The sequence below is a fragment of the Alosa alosa genome, chromosome 21 (genome assembly GCF_017589495.1).
Source record: "Alosa alosa isolate M-15738 ecotype Scorff River chromosome 21, AALO_Geno_1.1, whole genome shotgun sequence".
NCBI lineage: Eukaryota > Metazoa > Chordata > Actinopteri > Clupeiformes > Clupeidae > Alosa > Alosa alosa.
The window spans coordinates 25,862,766-25,880,315 of record NC_063209.1 but is presented as its reverse complement, the minus strand read 5'-3'; the positions used below and the strand labels follow the sequence as shown (position 1 = coordinate 25,880,315).

General features: G+C 43.1%; 1 protein-coding gene across 4 annotated transcripts in view; it reads right to left on the bottom strand.

Moving 5' to 3' along the window:
• The window catches only part of LOC125286514 (transcription factor COE3-like), a 109,484-nt gene extending 94,886 nt beyond the window's left edge, over positions 1-14,598 (bottom strand). For all 4 annotated transcript variants that reach the window (XM_048231661.1, XM_048231664.1, XM_048231663.1 and 1 more), the window contains exons 1-2: positions 13,912-14,598; positions 731-887 (exon numbers count right to left, since the gene is read on the bottom strand). In XM_048231661.1, the coding sequence (XP_048087618.1) occupies positions 731-887; positions 13,912-14,045 (291 nt within the window). In that variant the 5' untranslated portion in view covers positions 14,046-14,598. The remainder of the gene's footprint in view (positions 1-730; positions 888-13,911) is intronic.
• Positions 14,599-17,550: the final 2,952 nt, after the last annotated feature.

Sequence of the window (17,550 nt, the reverse complement as noted above, 5' to 3'; positions counted from 1 at the left end):
GTGCGGTTTACGGAATTGCATGCTCAACCTCAGCTGAAACAGCATTCTGCTGAGATTCTATTACTGGACCTCTGCTTGATCAATAAATAGAATCTAACATATGTATATATGTCAGCATTAAAGGTATTTAATTAAATTAAATATCACTATTTTAAACAAGCTTTTATTTACTGATCTATAAAATCCATTAAATATCAAGCAAAATAATTGTATTGTCTTAAATGTATCAAATTTTCAATTTACAGTGTTCAACAAATTTTCTTTCAAGGAAAACTCTGTTTGAGGAGTAATATCTTAATAAAAACTATGTAAAATTGTAATAATAAAATTAATACCATTTGACCATAAAACTACACAATATCCAGTGCAGTGAATTGAATGTTAAAAAATATATAAATATAGTTACTATTAATAAAATTTGTCCAAACGTTACAACCATGCCCAGATCAGATGTGTATGGATGTCTGATCTGTCTTTTTACACCAGACTAAAATTCTAATCACAACCTGGTAAATATGCCATGTAATTTAACATAATTCATGTGAAAGTTGTGGTGCCTCACTTTTTGTTGTGAATGTGATACTTTGTGTATAAAAACGGTCCGTTTGTGTGTGTGTTTCCTGTTTGTATCTATATATATATATATATGTGTGTGTGTGTGTGTGTGTGTGTGTGTGTGTGTGTGTGTGTGTGTGTGTGTGTGTGTCCTGTCTAAAACCAGAGTGCTTACTTTGTCCTTCTCCACAAAGTCCACGTAGGAGGTCCTCTCGATCTCCACGGGCTGGCCCTGCCTGTCGTACAGCGCCAACACAAAGTGGAAGAAGTTGGACTTGCGCAGGTTGGAGGGGGGCTGCTTCTCATAGTGCGCTCGTGCCAGGCCCACGCCACTGCAGGCAAGAGAGAGAGAGAGAGAGAAAGAGAGAGAGAGAGAATGAAAGGAAAATGTGTGTTAGCATGAAGAGAATGAACAGTGCTTTTTTCTAAGTTAAAATCTTTTTGTTTTGTTTTGTTTTTTTGCTGTTGTTGTTATTGAGCACTGAACTGAGAAAGAGTTTAAGACGTAAACGCTTAAGTATGAATTACATTTATTCTACACTAATTATTTTATTTTACTCTATTTTATTTTATATTTATAATATTAAACAGTAAAAACCCGAGACAACAGGAAGAATAATAAACGGAGAGGTGAAAACAATAAATTGGCTCTGATTTCTCATTCTCTGCATGTGCCATCCTTCCTTTTGTGTTCGCTCCCTCCACATCCACCCCAACAATTGGAATTTGGCTGGGAAAAAGGGGGTGTGGGGACCCCAGAAGGCTCCGTCTGCCTCTGCCTTTGCCAGACGCTGCTGGGTACTATCCTGCTTGGCAACCATCGCACTCCAGTTTCCCCCTGACCTGTCAGTCAAACTCACCCGGCCTGGCACCGCCTCCCCTGGGTCAGCCCAGCGGAGCACACACACACATACACACACACACTCATAAACAGACACACACACACACACACACACACACAAACACACTCATAAACAGACACATACACACACACACACACACACACACACACAAACATAAACATACTTGTGTTAACACACACACACACACACGCACAACTCATACAGAGTGCCACGCCTCACTATCGATTTGGAGTACAAGCTGCACTAGCTGACAGAGACAGAGCGTCAACGTGTGGCGGCTGAGATAACACACACACACACACACACACACACACACACACACACACATACACACACAAATTCATACACTCACTCACTTCACCTGTGTGTGTTTAAGCTCCACTCAATCTCACTCTCCATGCACAGTTTCTCTCTGACGCCAGCATGCTTCCTCCATCCTCTCTCTGTACTAATAGCTGCTCACGGGCCAGGTCCTCCACTACAGTACGTCCACACTGTCCCTGAGTCATGCTCTCTCTCTCTCTCTCTCTCTCTCTCTCTCTCTCTCTCTCTCTCTCTCTCCGTGCTTTTTAACGGTCAGGTCTTTCTCCCCGTTCCTGTTTTCACTCTCCAATATCCCTCCTCCTCAATTTGGTCTGTGCAGAATCACAACATTTCACTCGACAAGCTTAATGAGAAACATCTTGAATCTCTTTGAGAATCTGTGCTCGGTAATGGGTGCAAGGCCACATATGCAGGAACACTGCCAGCCTCAACTTAACCAAGACAAATTGAAATGTCTAAAACAATACCTGCCAGGCAAAAACAAACATATTTTTTTTAATCTACAGAATCTATATAATAATTAATTTGACTGAATCTTCAGCAGTGTATTAGATTAAAATGTTTAAACGCATCTGAGCTGAATAGGATTTTTTGTGAATGTATTTGAAGACATCCGTATTTCTTTAGTTGTGGTGCGGTGGGGTGGCCTGTTTGCTGTCGGAGTTGTGGGGTATATTCCCCCGACAGCAGATTAATAAACTCTGACCTTTTTCCACCCCCATTACCAATGCTTAATGCCTCATTTGCAGCCCTCCACGGTGGAAGCTAACTCCTGGACTCTGCCGTGTGTGGAGGACCAGAGCCACGTGAGACAGCGAGGCCGAGAGAGATAAATATAAAACCAGGAAATATCCTGTTTCATAATTCACAATGAAGAAAAGAAGTACAGGGCAAAAGGCCTACTTAAAAAGACTACAGCAAAACCTTGTCTTATTTTATACAATATTATCTATAGTAAAATACAGGTATTTTATATAGATTATTAATATCACTAAGCTCGGTTATGCAAATTCAGTCTTTTTCACAAGACTATAAAAAGGTGTGCAGATATATACTATAGTAGACTACATTATGTGCACGTGCATGCACGCACACACACACACACACACACACACACACACACACACACACACACACATCCACACACAGTTTGAATGCTTTGAGAATTGGATCATACATTTTGGAATGTCATCCTGTCTCTTTGTCTCTGCAAACATGTATGTACCAAACATCTCTGCTGGAGCGCTGCCGGATTACTGAATGAACCTGGAGTGGCACTCACTCAAAAAGCCAATGCATCATAAACTTACCCTCACCACACACACACACACACACACACACACACACACACATACACACACAACCATCCCCATTACCCCACAGAACACATACACACACACACACACCAAACCATTAGCTCAATTACTGAGGCCAGCCATAATGTTTGTGGTGTGTCCAGGCCGGCAGAGGAGGCTTTCATGGGCTCTGCATCTTTATGCAGGGAAACGATCGACACAGAAAGCTTGTTAGCATTATTATTTTAATTATGCTAATTGCAGCCTCATCCACTTCTGTAGCTGTGAGTCAGCCAGCTAGTGACACCGCCACTCAGTCAGTTGTAAAAATAACAGTATCAATGGTGCACATATGATATATGCGCACACACACACACTCTCTCTCTGTCTCTCTCTCTTTCTCTCTCTCTCTCTCTCACACACACACACACTCATAAGATAGAGAGAGAAAGAGGCTGTCAGCAAATCAACAGCTTTTTCCAGGGAGCTCAACAACAACCACCAGCGAGTGCTTCCACACACACACACACACACACAAAACCACACACACACACACAACCACACACACACACACACACACACACACACACACACACACACACACACACACACACACACACACACACACACACACACACACACCTTCCCACGTCTACACCTTCCACACTCTGTCTCTGTGTGTTACTTCACCTCGCAGACGCAACACTTCCGGCAAGACATTTCTCCACATAGACAAGTGAGCGTGCCATACTTTCATTTCTCAACTGCAAACATGCCCCCCCCCACCACCACCACTACCACCACGCGCACAGACAGTCACAACACTCTTTCACGCAGTTCAAAGACGAGCGCACAAACTCTTGCTCTGCATCGCGCTGATTTAATAACAAACAATTATGTGCCCGTGCTAGCAAGTGCTTTGCCAGATTGACATTTAGCAACGAGAAGAGATCTCCATTTCTTTTCCTTCTCTGTGCCACGGCTGAGGTCTTGGAGCCGGCGCCTTTCAGCCAGCGCCGAGCTTAATGCAATGCAGCAAATTGTGATTATGATAAATGAAAAAAAGTGACCTGGGGCGAAAGCCCTTACTGCTGGAGGCCGCGCGCACTTCAGGGAAATACATATTAAGCACTGAGACTCCCAGCTCCAAATGAGCCACTAATGAACATGCAGGAGGAGAGGAGCTGCCAATAAGACGGACACTGTGGGCTCCGCACTGTGTGTGTGTGTGCATGTGTGTGTGTGTGTGTGAGTGTGTGTGTGTGTGTGTCTGTGTGTTTGTGTGCGCGTGCATGCGTGTGTGTGTGTGTGTGTGTGTGTGTGTGTGTGTGTGTGTGTGTGTGTATGTGTATGTGTGTGTGTGTGTGTGTGTGTGTTGTGAGTGTGTATATAAAACTGTGCACACAAATATATAAACAAACAGTGCACACACATGTGTGTTTGTGTTATTGGTGTGTGTGTGTGTGTGTGTGTGTGTGTGTTTGGAGAGTATATGTTCGTGCATATTTGTGTATGTAAACAGAGAGACAGCGTATTAGCAAATTATTGCTCATTTGCACAGCAATTAGGACAACAACAACAACTAAAAAAACAACAATGATGACCAACAAGGAGTGTATTACAGTAAACTGCAGTAATGTCATCTGTAATAATGTAATGATATCATCGGATGCATAAATGTGATTTGTGATCGCTCCCATCCAGAAAAGCATCAGGGCTAATTGCTTGCTGGAGAGTGCTCACAGATGATGTGCTCTTTAGCGTGAGGAAGATCTGCACTGAGTGCAGCCCTGCTGCTGAGCTGTTTCTAATGGACTTGGATTGCGGAAGAGCCGAGTGCTTGTGTGTGTGTGTGTGTGTGTGTGTTGTGTGTGTGTGTGTGTGTGTGTGTGTGTGTGTGTGTGTGTGTGTGTTTGCATGTGTATGTGTGTGTGTGTGTGTGTGTGTGTTTGCATGTGTGTGCATGTGTGTGTGTGTGTGTTTGCATGTGTGTGTGGTGGCTTATGGTGGCTGGTGGGATACTCCTCCAAAGGGACGAGGTGGTGAGGGGGCTCTCCTCGGGGCCTAACCCAGAGAGGGAGCACTGCTAAGGGGGGGGGCTACCAACGCGGCCCCGGTGGCATCCATCAGCCAGTCAATGGACTGTGACTGGGAGGGCCTTTAGCGACGTGGTGATGGTGACTCTCCCTCATTTTAACACCCACTAACTAATGAGGCCCGTGCTACACGAGCCCCACCGATTAAAATCACCCACCTGTCTGAACGAGCGGCGCGCGTAGGAAAATAAAAACAGGTAATCGCTCAGAAATGTGGGTTTGAGAACCTTTCTCTCTTCTTTGCTGTTTCACTGCTTGATTCCCCCTGATTTGAGCTTGCCTGTTAGCCCCTCCAGCCTCCTGATGAATAAACAGAACATGAATAAAATAGTGGGTCTGATCAGGGGGGGGGGGTTCGAGGAGACATGGCGGGCCTCATTGACGTTGCGGCATCACGTCCTCGAGTAGCGCCGCGGGGTGATGAACACCCCGGGATGCGCTCGCCGGGGAGGGAAGTGACCTATCTGGAAATGTTTCCCGCGCATTAATGTTGCACGTGAGAAGGCGCAGAGCAGGGAGTGCAAGTCCCCCCATCCCCTCCTCCACCTCCTCCTCCGCCTCCTCCTCCGCCTCCTCCTCTCCCCCAGTTTAAAATATGCACATACTCTATGTGTACATGGGGAGAGCAGGGAGCCAAGGTAATTTATGCAGAGAGATACAATTACTCCGGCATACATTTAGTCAGGCGGGGCGCACAGCCGCCCTCCTCCCGGCCGCTTGTTTGGTTAGGTCTTATTAGCTGTGTAATACGAGCTAATGAGTCCAAGGCTGCAACACGGCGGGAGTGTGGCCCCGGCTTTTTGTGGAGCTCCGCGAGAAAGCGAAGGGAGGAGGAGGAGGAGGAGAGGAGAGAGGGGAGAGGAGGAGAAGGAGTGGAGAAGCGAGGAGAGGAGAGGAGAGGAGCGGCTAGAAGAAGAGAAGGAGATTCTCTGTGGGCCTGCGCGGAAACCAAAGCCCCAAACTCCAGTGGAGATCTCTGGGTTCACAGAGGTGTCAGTGCCGAAGCACTTAGCCTGGTAAGGCAACGTAAGCTATGCAGATTCCAACATGGCCCCTTGGCCAGGCTTCTGCTCCAATACACGACGTGAACTCTTTCAAAGGATATGATCACAGAATAAAAGCATAGCAAAATATGTGTAGCAAAGAATTTTATAACACTGTTTTTTTTTTATGTAAATCGAGAACCAAATTTAGCAAGATTGGATTAGTCGCAAATGATTTCGTCTTGCTGTGTTTGTTAACTACAGCATTACATAAAACCACACCTAACAGTGTTTACATATGACAAATCATTTTGACTAAATCACAATTAAACACACAACTGCGGAGTGCGGTGGAAAGTGTCAAAAAAATCCTGCATAATAAGAGTAAATGATTGCCTTTTTCTCGGCGAACGTAACGTGTGACTGGCTTGTCTGTCACGTCTCGGAAGCGGAGTGATAAGCTGGCACATATTTCACCAGCTGGCTCCTGTGTTTTGACCCCGGGCCCTCACTGGAGCTTGAGTGGGCATACACTGGCATGGTGGAGATGTGACCACACTGCACCCGCTCATGCCAGGCGAGGGCACTTCCAAAATAAACAGCACATGCCCCAGCTGAAGAAATCACTTTAGTTATGTCAATAACAGCCATGACAGCTCCCACTGAAAATAAGTTCTCGAAAAATCACCGAAATTTAACAGGGGCCTAACCTTACAGTTTGTGAATATACTTCAAATGGAGTTTGTACATTTACGTCTATTAAATTCTTGACAAGCTTTTAAATGTTTGTCTGGAGTTTCTGATGACAAGTGAACATATGTTCACTCTATTAAATCTAAATAGAACCTATTTCAAGACATCAATCTTCAGTCTTTCCATTATAAAGTAAAGTAAAGTAATGATTTTTCAAAAAAGTTAACAGCTGAGGAAATGTATTATTCCAAGGAGCTGTCGAAACATGTTATTCTAATTATTCTGAAGAGATCAAAATATATCATTAGAACTGACATTTACAGTAACTGACAAAGAGGAGATACAAGCAAACTTAACACCATCTATTTCATCACTTTAACCATTGACTAACACGTACCAAACTAATAAATACTGACTTAGTGCCACTTCTAAAATACTAATATCTGTGAAAATAGTTAACAAGCACACAGAAATGCCCAGGCACAATACACACAATCACACGAGCTATATAGCTACAAATACCATAATTCATTTCTGGGGGAAAAAATCTAATAACTATTTTGATCAACAGCATATAAGTTAGAATGCACGTAGTACACTGCAGCATTATAAATGCCTCATTTCTCTCCAACTACACTGTATTGACCTTTCTAACTCAACCCAGATATTTGACCCTATGCCCCGTATTTTATTTTCATTTTACAATTATTTCCTACAACAACAGATGTGTCAGGAGTCAAATAAAAAAAAGACATCCACTTATGAGCCCGAGCCGAATTCAAACACCCTCGAACGTGTGTAATCTGGCGGTCAAATCACACCCAGACAAACAAACTCCACATGCACAGGAAAACAAACAGCACAGCTAATTACCCCTCCACTGAAACAAATATGCGCACATGGCGCACAAACTGCCAACAGCGCCGTCGAGCTTACAGCACGTCGGAAATGTAATACACTGATTCCTTTAGCCATAAAGTGTATTAACCAGCGAGCGCTAAATGCTCCCAGCTAATGTCTAATTTGTTGGTAATTGCATCGAGACAAGTAAACCATTTTTCAGAGAGATGTTATTTCCACAAGCTTGGCAGGGCAAATTACAAGCAAACTTGTACGGTTCACAAATTGCAAATCGCACAGGAAAAAGGCACAAGGCCTCGCTTTATGTTTGGGGGCCAGGACTGTCAAACACCAGATCACTTTGCACATGCTTTGGGTGGCAAACTGTAGCCGTAATGAGGAAATGATGTCACTTTCAAACAGGTTCAACTCCACACACCCTTCCTGATATTCTGAACTGTTGTGGCCTTTTTGTGACCCCTTGGCGCAAAAGGAAATAAGAGAAGCTGTTCCTTCATTAATTGCCAGCCAGGACTAACTGTTCTGAGTTTAATGTCTTTCTTTCTCTTTTTTGGGGGTCTTTTTCTTTCTCGCACACGTGCACACAAAAGTCGTTTTAAAAGGGCCGAGGCGGTGAGGTGTCAGGGGCCTGCGGTCGGCGGTCAGCGCTGCTTCTCAGCGGTCTGGTGTGCTGCTTTTTTTTTATTTTATTTTTTTTACGACGGCTCTCCGTGTCTTCGTGTTTGCTGTAGGTTTAGTGTGGCGCGCACCTGCTCGAACCGCACACAGCAAATCAAAAGCAGCAACCCCCACCACCCCCACACACACACACACACACACACACACACACACACACTTCTTGTTCTGCCGCAAACTCCCACCTCCACCCCTGGAACCCCCATACCAACCACCACACAGCCAGTCTCAACTATCATTAGTGGCCTACAGCTGAAGCCATTAGCTGGTCACCTGTACGCCTCTAATGGGGTCATAAAGGAGGTGGCCCGGGCGAGCGCCACGCTAATCGCCCGCACGGCGCAAGGGTCCAGCTGCGGCCGCCGAAGCACAGGAACACACGGGCCTGTGTTGCAGCATCGCATTCCACCACAGCCATAGAGAGAGAGAGAGGGAGATAGGGAGAGAGAGAGAGAGGGAGAGAGGGAGATAGGGAGAGAGAGAGGGAGAGAGAGAGGGAGAGAGAGGGAGAGAGAGAGGGAGAGAGGGAGAGTGGGGGGGAGAGATTGAGAGAGAGAGAGAGAGAGAGAGAGAGAGGGAGAGAGGGAAAGAGATAGAGAGAAAGAGAGAGAGGGAGAGAGACTAGGCACGACTCTTCATGTGCACCTTCTGACACCGGTCCAGCTCGGATTCGCATGGACATTCAGAGCTAAACTGCATTTAAATCATCCTTCATAAGAGCTGGACTAGAGAGACTTTAACATGAACAGTGCTTTTTGGAATGCACTGAACTTAGGTCAATGTTGAGAAATGTTGCTGGTTATAAACATTTCTTTTCATTTATGAAGGTTTTCTGAATATCTTACGCAATGGCCTCACAACATTTAAAAAGACAAACAGCATCCCGTCCTTATTAACCCTGAGTTACAGTGACAGCACATCAACTGGTGACAGGAAGTGGATAAATATATGCACGTGTCAATCATTCAGGGGGGTGGAGCAGGAGCTCTATTCATTCAGGTGTCCATAAAGACTTTGAATCCAGTCCAAGCTGTCACTCTAAGAGCTAAGAGCTGTGTGTACCTAACCTAAACTCTCATTACTGAGCGGGGTTGCCAGAAAAATAGAGAATGTCTTCCAACAAAAATGATTAGCAGTGTTGTTTGAGTGGTTGATATTTTTAACTAGATTAACTGGGCAGTGGCTTCTTCTATGCCAAGAGCACAATTTGTACAAATGTACTTTCATCAACTCCGAAAATATTTTTTCCCACAGAACTGTTGGGGCTTTTTTTTTTGTTTTGCATTGTTTTGATTTTGAGGCTTTTGCCCATTTTTACATGACTCAATGTCACAAATGTTTTCCCCTTGCAAACAGATCCCTCTCCACAGACCTATCTTACCCAGCGCTAAATTAAACTCTCTCTTACCTTTCAACGCACAAAACTGCACTGACAACCCAGGGGAGATGGATCTGCAATGGATTTTGGCGTACGTTAAATCTCCTCCATTTTTGTCTGGCTCTCTGTAGCACACCTACGCTGAGCTTGGGGGTCTGGACTTCATTAGCCTAGCCCCCCCCCCCAACCCCCCACCCCACACACATCCCCAACCACCACCACCCCCAGTGGACACAAACAGAGGCGACATAATTTACTTTGCCAGGTTTTACTGTGTCAGGGTACGGGAACGGCGAGGGGTCAGCCTGAAATCTGTTCCCCAGCTGTGCGGCCCACTCACTCGCCCCTTGGCCTGGGAGAGAGAGACACTCGACACTGAGGCATTCTGGGAGAGAGAGACAGAGAGAGAGAGAGAGAGAGAGAGATCGAGAGGAAAGAGGAGAGAGGAGACGTGCCGAAGAGCCACATTTCTGCCTTTTTGGAGACCTGTTCAAGCAGTGCGTTCTGGGACATTTCACATTGAAAGAGCAGCTGATGTGTTTTTTTTTTCACGCCGACCAGTTGGGCCGATGGCTCAGAAGGCCGAAGTGGACAAGCCGTGGACATCCATCGGCCGCTTCGGCAGAGATCGCTCTTGTCGTGCTGCTGGGCCCCCGAAAACGTCCCCCGCTTCGAGCAGGATGTGGTTTTCCCTTCTCGTTCACTCTTGACCCCAACAACCATGACAAAAAAGTGGATGGGTGTTTTTAAAAAAGGCCTAACGCACAAACACACCAGTGGACTGGAAAAAGAAAGACATTGTTAACAATAGAGGATGTGTGCATAATAAGTCATTGACAGCAACCCCTTCAGAAAATTATCTATGGGTATCTGGCAAATCATGCCTCAGTATCACTGCCACAGCTTTTGCACCTTCCAATCCACAAGGGCAGCACAGAGCTGTGGATTCATTGATTACTATTTGTGTGACAACGTAGACTGGGTGTAACTCAAGAAGACATGGTTGCATCTCTCTCTGTCTCTGTTTCTCTCTTTCTCTCTTTCACTCTCTCTCTCTCCCCCTCTCTCTCTTCCAAGCCTAGGTCTATGTCTCCGCTTCTCTGTGCCACATATTCATGACTTATTCTAATGCATGTTCAGGGAATACACCCTCAGTGACTGACAGACTACATCAATCAGAAGCGGTCCTAGACTATTCCGGCCTGATGTATGTGTCTCCTCTGTGTCCATCAATAATCAAAACAGATAATGCTCTCACACAAACAAAACTGCAGGCCATTATCATTTTGGTTAAATCTGTTTGGAGAGATATAAATTAAAAGTACTACGCCATACTGTGTTGGTATGGTATCATACTAAAATGTAGAATGGATAACCATTATACCCATATTATACTATAGTGGATCTTTGTCTGACATAAAGTGACAAGGAGTCAAGGCCATGGGGGAGCTAGCTAATGAAAGATGTATTTCATAAGGACTGGATTTATTATTATTGTCGTTTTGATGTATAAAATCAATAGTGACCACTGACCACGTGTGTTTTATAATTTAAATTGACCTACACACTGTTTTTAGAATTTAAGTCATCAAAGCACACATTTTCTATCAAATTAATAACATTTTTAAACAGTGAAATAATACATCTGACTTCCCTGTGCTATCATTCTCGGTGCCAGAGATGCGATAAGGAACCCATGCCGAGAGCACAGAAGACACAAAAGCGCTCATTTTCTACAATGAAGCATTTCTGAATGGGCGCAAGCACCTGCAAGAGCAACATCATCAGATGGACAAGCAGACATCACTCATCGTCAGGCTGATCGAAGCATATACAGTATCCAAATGCACTCAAAGAGGCCATCTGTCAAGGCACTGAAATGATCTCAATCAATGGTTCTCGAACGGCTGTGATCGCGTTAGGGTCAATTAAGTAGTTCGCTGTGGCATGTATTTCACAACAGTTGTGAACGCGTTACAGCAGAACAATAATACCGTACAAGTGTGAGTGCTTGGAAATATAATTACACGGAAAATATGAACATTTCCCTCATCTAATCAATGCACTTGGTAATTGATCCAAACAGATATTTTCCATACAACGCCAGAAGAAGAGGAATAAAACCATTAGATATAATTTGTTTCTTATTATTATATTATTACTTTCAGAGAGCAAAGTCAGTAACAGCTAATTAGGGAATAAAATTAGTGTTGTGAAAGATGACAAGTGTGACGCGCGCGCATATAATCTCAGGGACAATGTGCGGGCCGTAGCGTGGGTTTGAAAGAAGATACCCTCGTCTCCAAACCTCAGCGCGAGCATCCGAGGGTGACGACCTCCGTATTGAACTTTCATAACAGTCTGCTATTCCTTGGGCTTTGAGAATATATGCCTTTTCTTCACATTCAAAACAATCTGATGCAAATCTTTTGTTTGATTGATTTTTTTCTCAGATACACAGCATTTCTGCCAGCTAAAAACATATTTTAGTTTCACAAGACAATATATTTGCCACTTTCTTCATTTTATTCTATCTTTGTGTGACTGAGGTGGTTTTGAAAGAGTATTTTTTAAATAACATAATAGATATTCCTTGCACAAAATATTTCAGTAATCGCCCACGTTTCCATTTTGATATTATTTACATTTGTTTGAGAGATGCGTTTAGCGAATATATTTTCCATAAATGAAAGACTATGTAAAAAAGGGTCGTGCGCTTCAGGTGAATTTTAACTCCCATCAGTTTGCTCTCATTTAGCATTCGCGTTTTAGGCACACCTGGAAACGGGATGAGTAGATTGTCTGAAATATATATAGATATTATTATGTCTCAGTTTAGACAAAGATAGCCTATTATCTATTATTATTTACAGTGTCGATATGAGAACTTAGTATGTATGTATAATAAAACTAAAGAGAAACTCTTAACAAAAACAAAGTCAACTTTTTCGAATCACCTGCAACAAGACAACGTTTTACCTAGCCTATACCTTTGCCTATTCGGACATTTCACAACGCACACTCTTTCCCCTTGCGAGTCATCAACCACCAAAGGAAGTTATGCTCTTGTGCTTGATGCTCTTGTGGAACTGTTTTGTTAGGCTATGAAAAGAAGGTTATTTTGTGCAAAGAATCAAGCGCATCCTGCATGTGTTTCGAAGTGTGGATTTTGTTTACGCGTAACTACTAAGAACAGTCTTGGGAGGCCGCAGAAATTCCCAAAGGTGCATCTGATACTAGACAGACATCAACCTCTCATTAAATTCCATTACCGCCTTTATTTGTATATTGACAGTAAAAATGCTTGTCGGTTTGGGGAAGGGGATCAAACTACAGTATGAAAGTCGCTCGAGTGGGACTCTTGATTCCTGCGTGTTGCTCGCACGCATCATTGGTTCCCACTTTGTTGTCTTCCACCTGTGCACCCTTCGTTTGTGTGTTTGTTGTCAGGGATACAAATACGTCGCCTTTCAAATTAAAACGCATTGTCTTTCCAATTAAAGCGTATTTCTTGATGGTGGGCCTATGTCCCAAAGCTAATATGATTTAACAAAATACACAGGTAGCTTTTTAAAACAAGGACAAACTCCCCGAATTATTATGTGGCCTCCTCTATTCAGAGGTCACGGATATTTGCAAACCAGTGTCAATATTTTGACAGTAAATTTAAGCCAAATATCCCGGAGGAACTTCTTCCATACTAAGCGAAACGTCAACTATTCATCATATAGTTAGCCTACCTTATGTTTATGTTAAGCGATAGACTACTTCACGATGAGGGCATGACACATGAAATAGCCTACATTTCAAGCCTTTGCAAGTAGGCTATACATTTTTCCTCTAATCTCCGTGAAATATCCTAGTCTATAATTTAGACATGTTTTCAAATCGCAATGCGTCAACTATTTTTACCGTTTTTGTGTGCATTCTCTGTAAAATGAATAGGCCTACCACAACATGCTTAAAGTCTATAATGAGGAAGGATGACTTTATCTTCCTTAAGTCTTCAACGGTGCAAACTGTCTACATCGCATTTCGTTACATGGTGTAAAGTCCAGCGAAAAGCACTTCCGTTAACGCGTAACCACGCTAGGCTAACCTTGGACAATTTTCGCCATACATTGCGATGTCTGCATGTTATGTTCATTTTGTCACCCGAGCAGCGGTGTTTCTGAGCAAGATGTTTACCTTTGTGCTGCTGTGTTGGCATCTAGTATCCCCGCGCTCTGCATCCACGAGCGGACCGGAGTCATGCCGCTAGTGAGGGGTTCCTCTTTCATGGTCAAGGCTCCCCGAGGGAGACTGTCCTGGATGGAGAACATGTAAACAGCCTTCAGGGATGTCGCTCAGCACCAACTTGCGTAGAATAATCCTCTTGCACTCTCAGAACAAGGCCACCTGGATTAACAAAACCCAAATGAAAGGGAAAACCTTCCCTGAAGTGTTACAAGGGAAAGCGATAGCGGTCCTTATCCAAAGACGTGTGCCGTTATCCCTCTGGGTGTTCCTCTTTATTTTAGATTCCAAACCAAGTTCAGTTCGCTCAAGATTAACCGGTCTCTAGTTAAAAGAGGGTGGAGAGAAGGCAAGTGTTAGAACTAAAAAGCATCTCAAAGGAGAGCGATCAGCCGGGATCAAGAAGAGCTTCTCGTCGCGGGGAGAAAGAGGGGAGATACCGAACTTGCTCAGAAGAAGGAGAACATACGCGCACGGGATTGTGAAATGAAAAGTGGGATAAAACAGGCGACTGCTTCAAAAAGGAGTAAAATGAAATGATTACCAAACAAGAGGGAGGGATGGACCAGGGAAGGCTTGCTCTCCCTGGGGAAAAGGGGGATTGGGTAGCAAGAAATCGCATTCCCTCCCTCCCCGTCTCTTTATGCCTCCTCTGTCCCAGTGGAGCGCACCTTCTCCCGGGTTCGGAGGCTCATGTGCTCTCGGGGGGGGAAAGCATAGACCTGAAGAGGGCGGAGATTTCTCCTAAAAAGGGAAAATCATTTAAATATCAATCCCCGTCTTGCGTTCCTATTGGCTATGGTCATCCATTGCGTCATTTTCAAAATTCGCCGCAAAAAATTCTTCCGATGGGATGCTCTACTGCTGAAACAACAGCGCTGGTGAACGCATGGGCATGAGCCGGAAAAGGCTCATTGTTTTTCTCATTACTAGACTACTATCTGTGGATTTTTGAAGACCTTTCATGGAAAGTGTGTGAATCTGGCACAATAGGATTTCCGGACATTCTCCCCAGCAATGTATGATAAGTCCTTTGTTGAACATGCAAAATATCCCTAATGAGCATATGCACACCTTACATCTCTGATTTTTGGAAACAAACCACGAATGAGTTTACACGAAGGTGCACATTCTAATCTTTTAAGTAATGAGAGTGAGTGGCATGATTGGCTAATTTAAAATAATTATAGTTACGCTCATACATGCCAAGTTACAGGTTGTCGGTAAGCATAAATTCACTGCGGCTACATCACGGGAAGCACCTGATATGAAAGTAGGCTGAATACGGAGAGTTATGGGAAACATAAACAAATAATGGGATGGGAAACATAAAGGCATCAACCACTCGCATGATGTTCCAGAATTAAATAACTTAATTCCGTAACTTCCGTAAGTGAGAACTACATCTCGACAAATATGGAAATAAGTGCCAGTCGGTTTCCTTTTTAGTTGTTGAACGTTGTATTATTCCGATTATTATAATTGTAATTATACATATAATTATTAATATTATTATCATCATTATTATTATTGTTGTTGTTATTATAATTATTATTATTATTATTATTCAACTAATAATGGGTAGGCCTACTGTCTTAGGCTTCACTGAAGATAGGCTACATGTTATGTTTATACCGTCGACTGTGTTAAATGTATTTAACTTGAACCACAAAAAGTGATATTTCAGCTTTAATTAGGCAAGAACTTGAAAAACCCCAGCTCGATTAAATATTAATAAACCACGACTTTTCTTATGAACTAAGCCAGAAGTGGTCCCCAGGGAATGCCAGCTACTGAAATATATCTATTTGCACCTAAATAAATATGTTAAAATAGATTAATACAATCACAAAATGTAGCCTATAAGCTATCTATACCGGGTCACAACGCATTTGTCTCCTATCGGGCAAAATTCTTTGTGAGAATGGGCTAATATAAATAAGCAGTTCCCCCATTTTAATCTTTTACATTTTAAATGCTCGTTGCCCAGTGAAATTCCATTTGAGTAGCCTAGGCTACTGTTAAAGTAAAAAGGATAACCGATTATTATTGATATTATTATTAATAATATTATTATTATTATCATCATTATTGTTATTATTTCATGTCAAAATGAAACCCTCACATGCAGAGGCAACGTCAGTTTGCGTTTAAATGTTGCATTTATTTGATTGTGTCAAGATGAGATTTCGGAATGGAGACGGACCCACCTTTACCAGAGAAAAAGCTCCAGAGGCGCAAAGGATCGAACGGAATGACAGCAAACATGCATGTCCTAAAAGACATCTAACTAAACAACGGCACAAACCGTGTCAAGTGTCACCAATGAGGTCAACCAAGACAGTGTGAAAATACCTTGGGTCCTTCAATCTTGGTTTGACTGAGAACCTCATTGGCGCCATGGAGTCAGTCCATGGCATTCCGTAGCTTTAAATCGAGGAGATTGTGTGGCCTGCTTACTATATGAGTAGGCTATAACTGTGTTTACACCTCCGCAAGGAAAAACACAAGAACTGTCTTTGGCTGCAAAGACAGATGCATGCGTCTATCTGGCCCACATCAGTTATATAAGCACACACATTAAAAAGTGTATCTTAACAAATTGACTTAAAAGGGCGTTTTAAAAGACTTTGATTTCAAGGAAACAAATAGAAATGGAAAGCCAGTCAAATCGGGCCACAAAACATCGCCTGTAATAATAGTGTGTAAATAGGACCGGACAACACGTGCAAAATGAACGAAACAGACTCAAATATCACATACGTAATGATATTACTTAATCGATCAATAAACAGTTACTCTCAACTTTGCGCGTTTGTCTGCTAATCATGAGTGGACCCGTCTAAATTCACAGAGCGTCCATATGCTTTCAACGACTTTTCATACATTTTAACAACAGCTGATAGCATTGTAATTGTAATTTTAACCATTATCGACAGAAAATGAATCAAATATTGCTTCTGCTTATTTTTTATGAATTTATATTTTTTTCGTTTTGACCAGCATGCAGTTTTTAATAATCACAATTCATACCAACTAAAGTGAAATGCATGCAGGCTTATAAGCTAAATACTGTTCTTTTTAATCTTGTTGTTGGTCTTACCTTCTGTGATTAAATCTTTGAAGTTTTACTTTGTAGTTAATTTGGTCAGATGTGAAGTGACAGTATACTGCCTCCATCTAGTGGTGTTATGTAATGATTGCTGTTCCGACAGCTATCTGACTCTGCTCACCAAATTGGAACAATTCCATAGGACCCAGAAAAATCAGATCACTCTAAACATCTACATTGGAAATACTGTAAGCACAATAAGGGGCAGCTTACAGTATTTCCATATACAGTATAAGGGGGTTAGCGCTTCGGACTTGTTCGGGTTGCCGGTTCGAACCCCGACCAGTAGGCACGGCTGAAGTGCCCTTGAGCAAGGCACCTAACCCCTCACTGCTCCCCGAGCGCCGCTGTTGTTGCAGGCAGCTCACTGATTAGTGTGTGCTTCACCTCACTGTGCGTTCACTGTGTGCTGAGTGTGTTTCACTAATTCACGGATTGGGATAAATGCAGAGACCAAATTTCCCTCACGGGATCAAAAG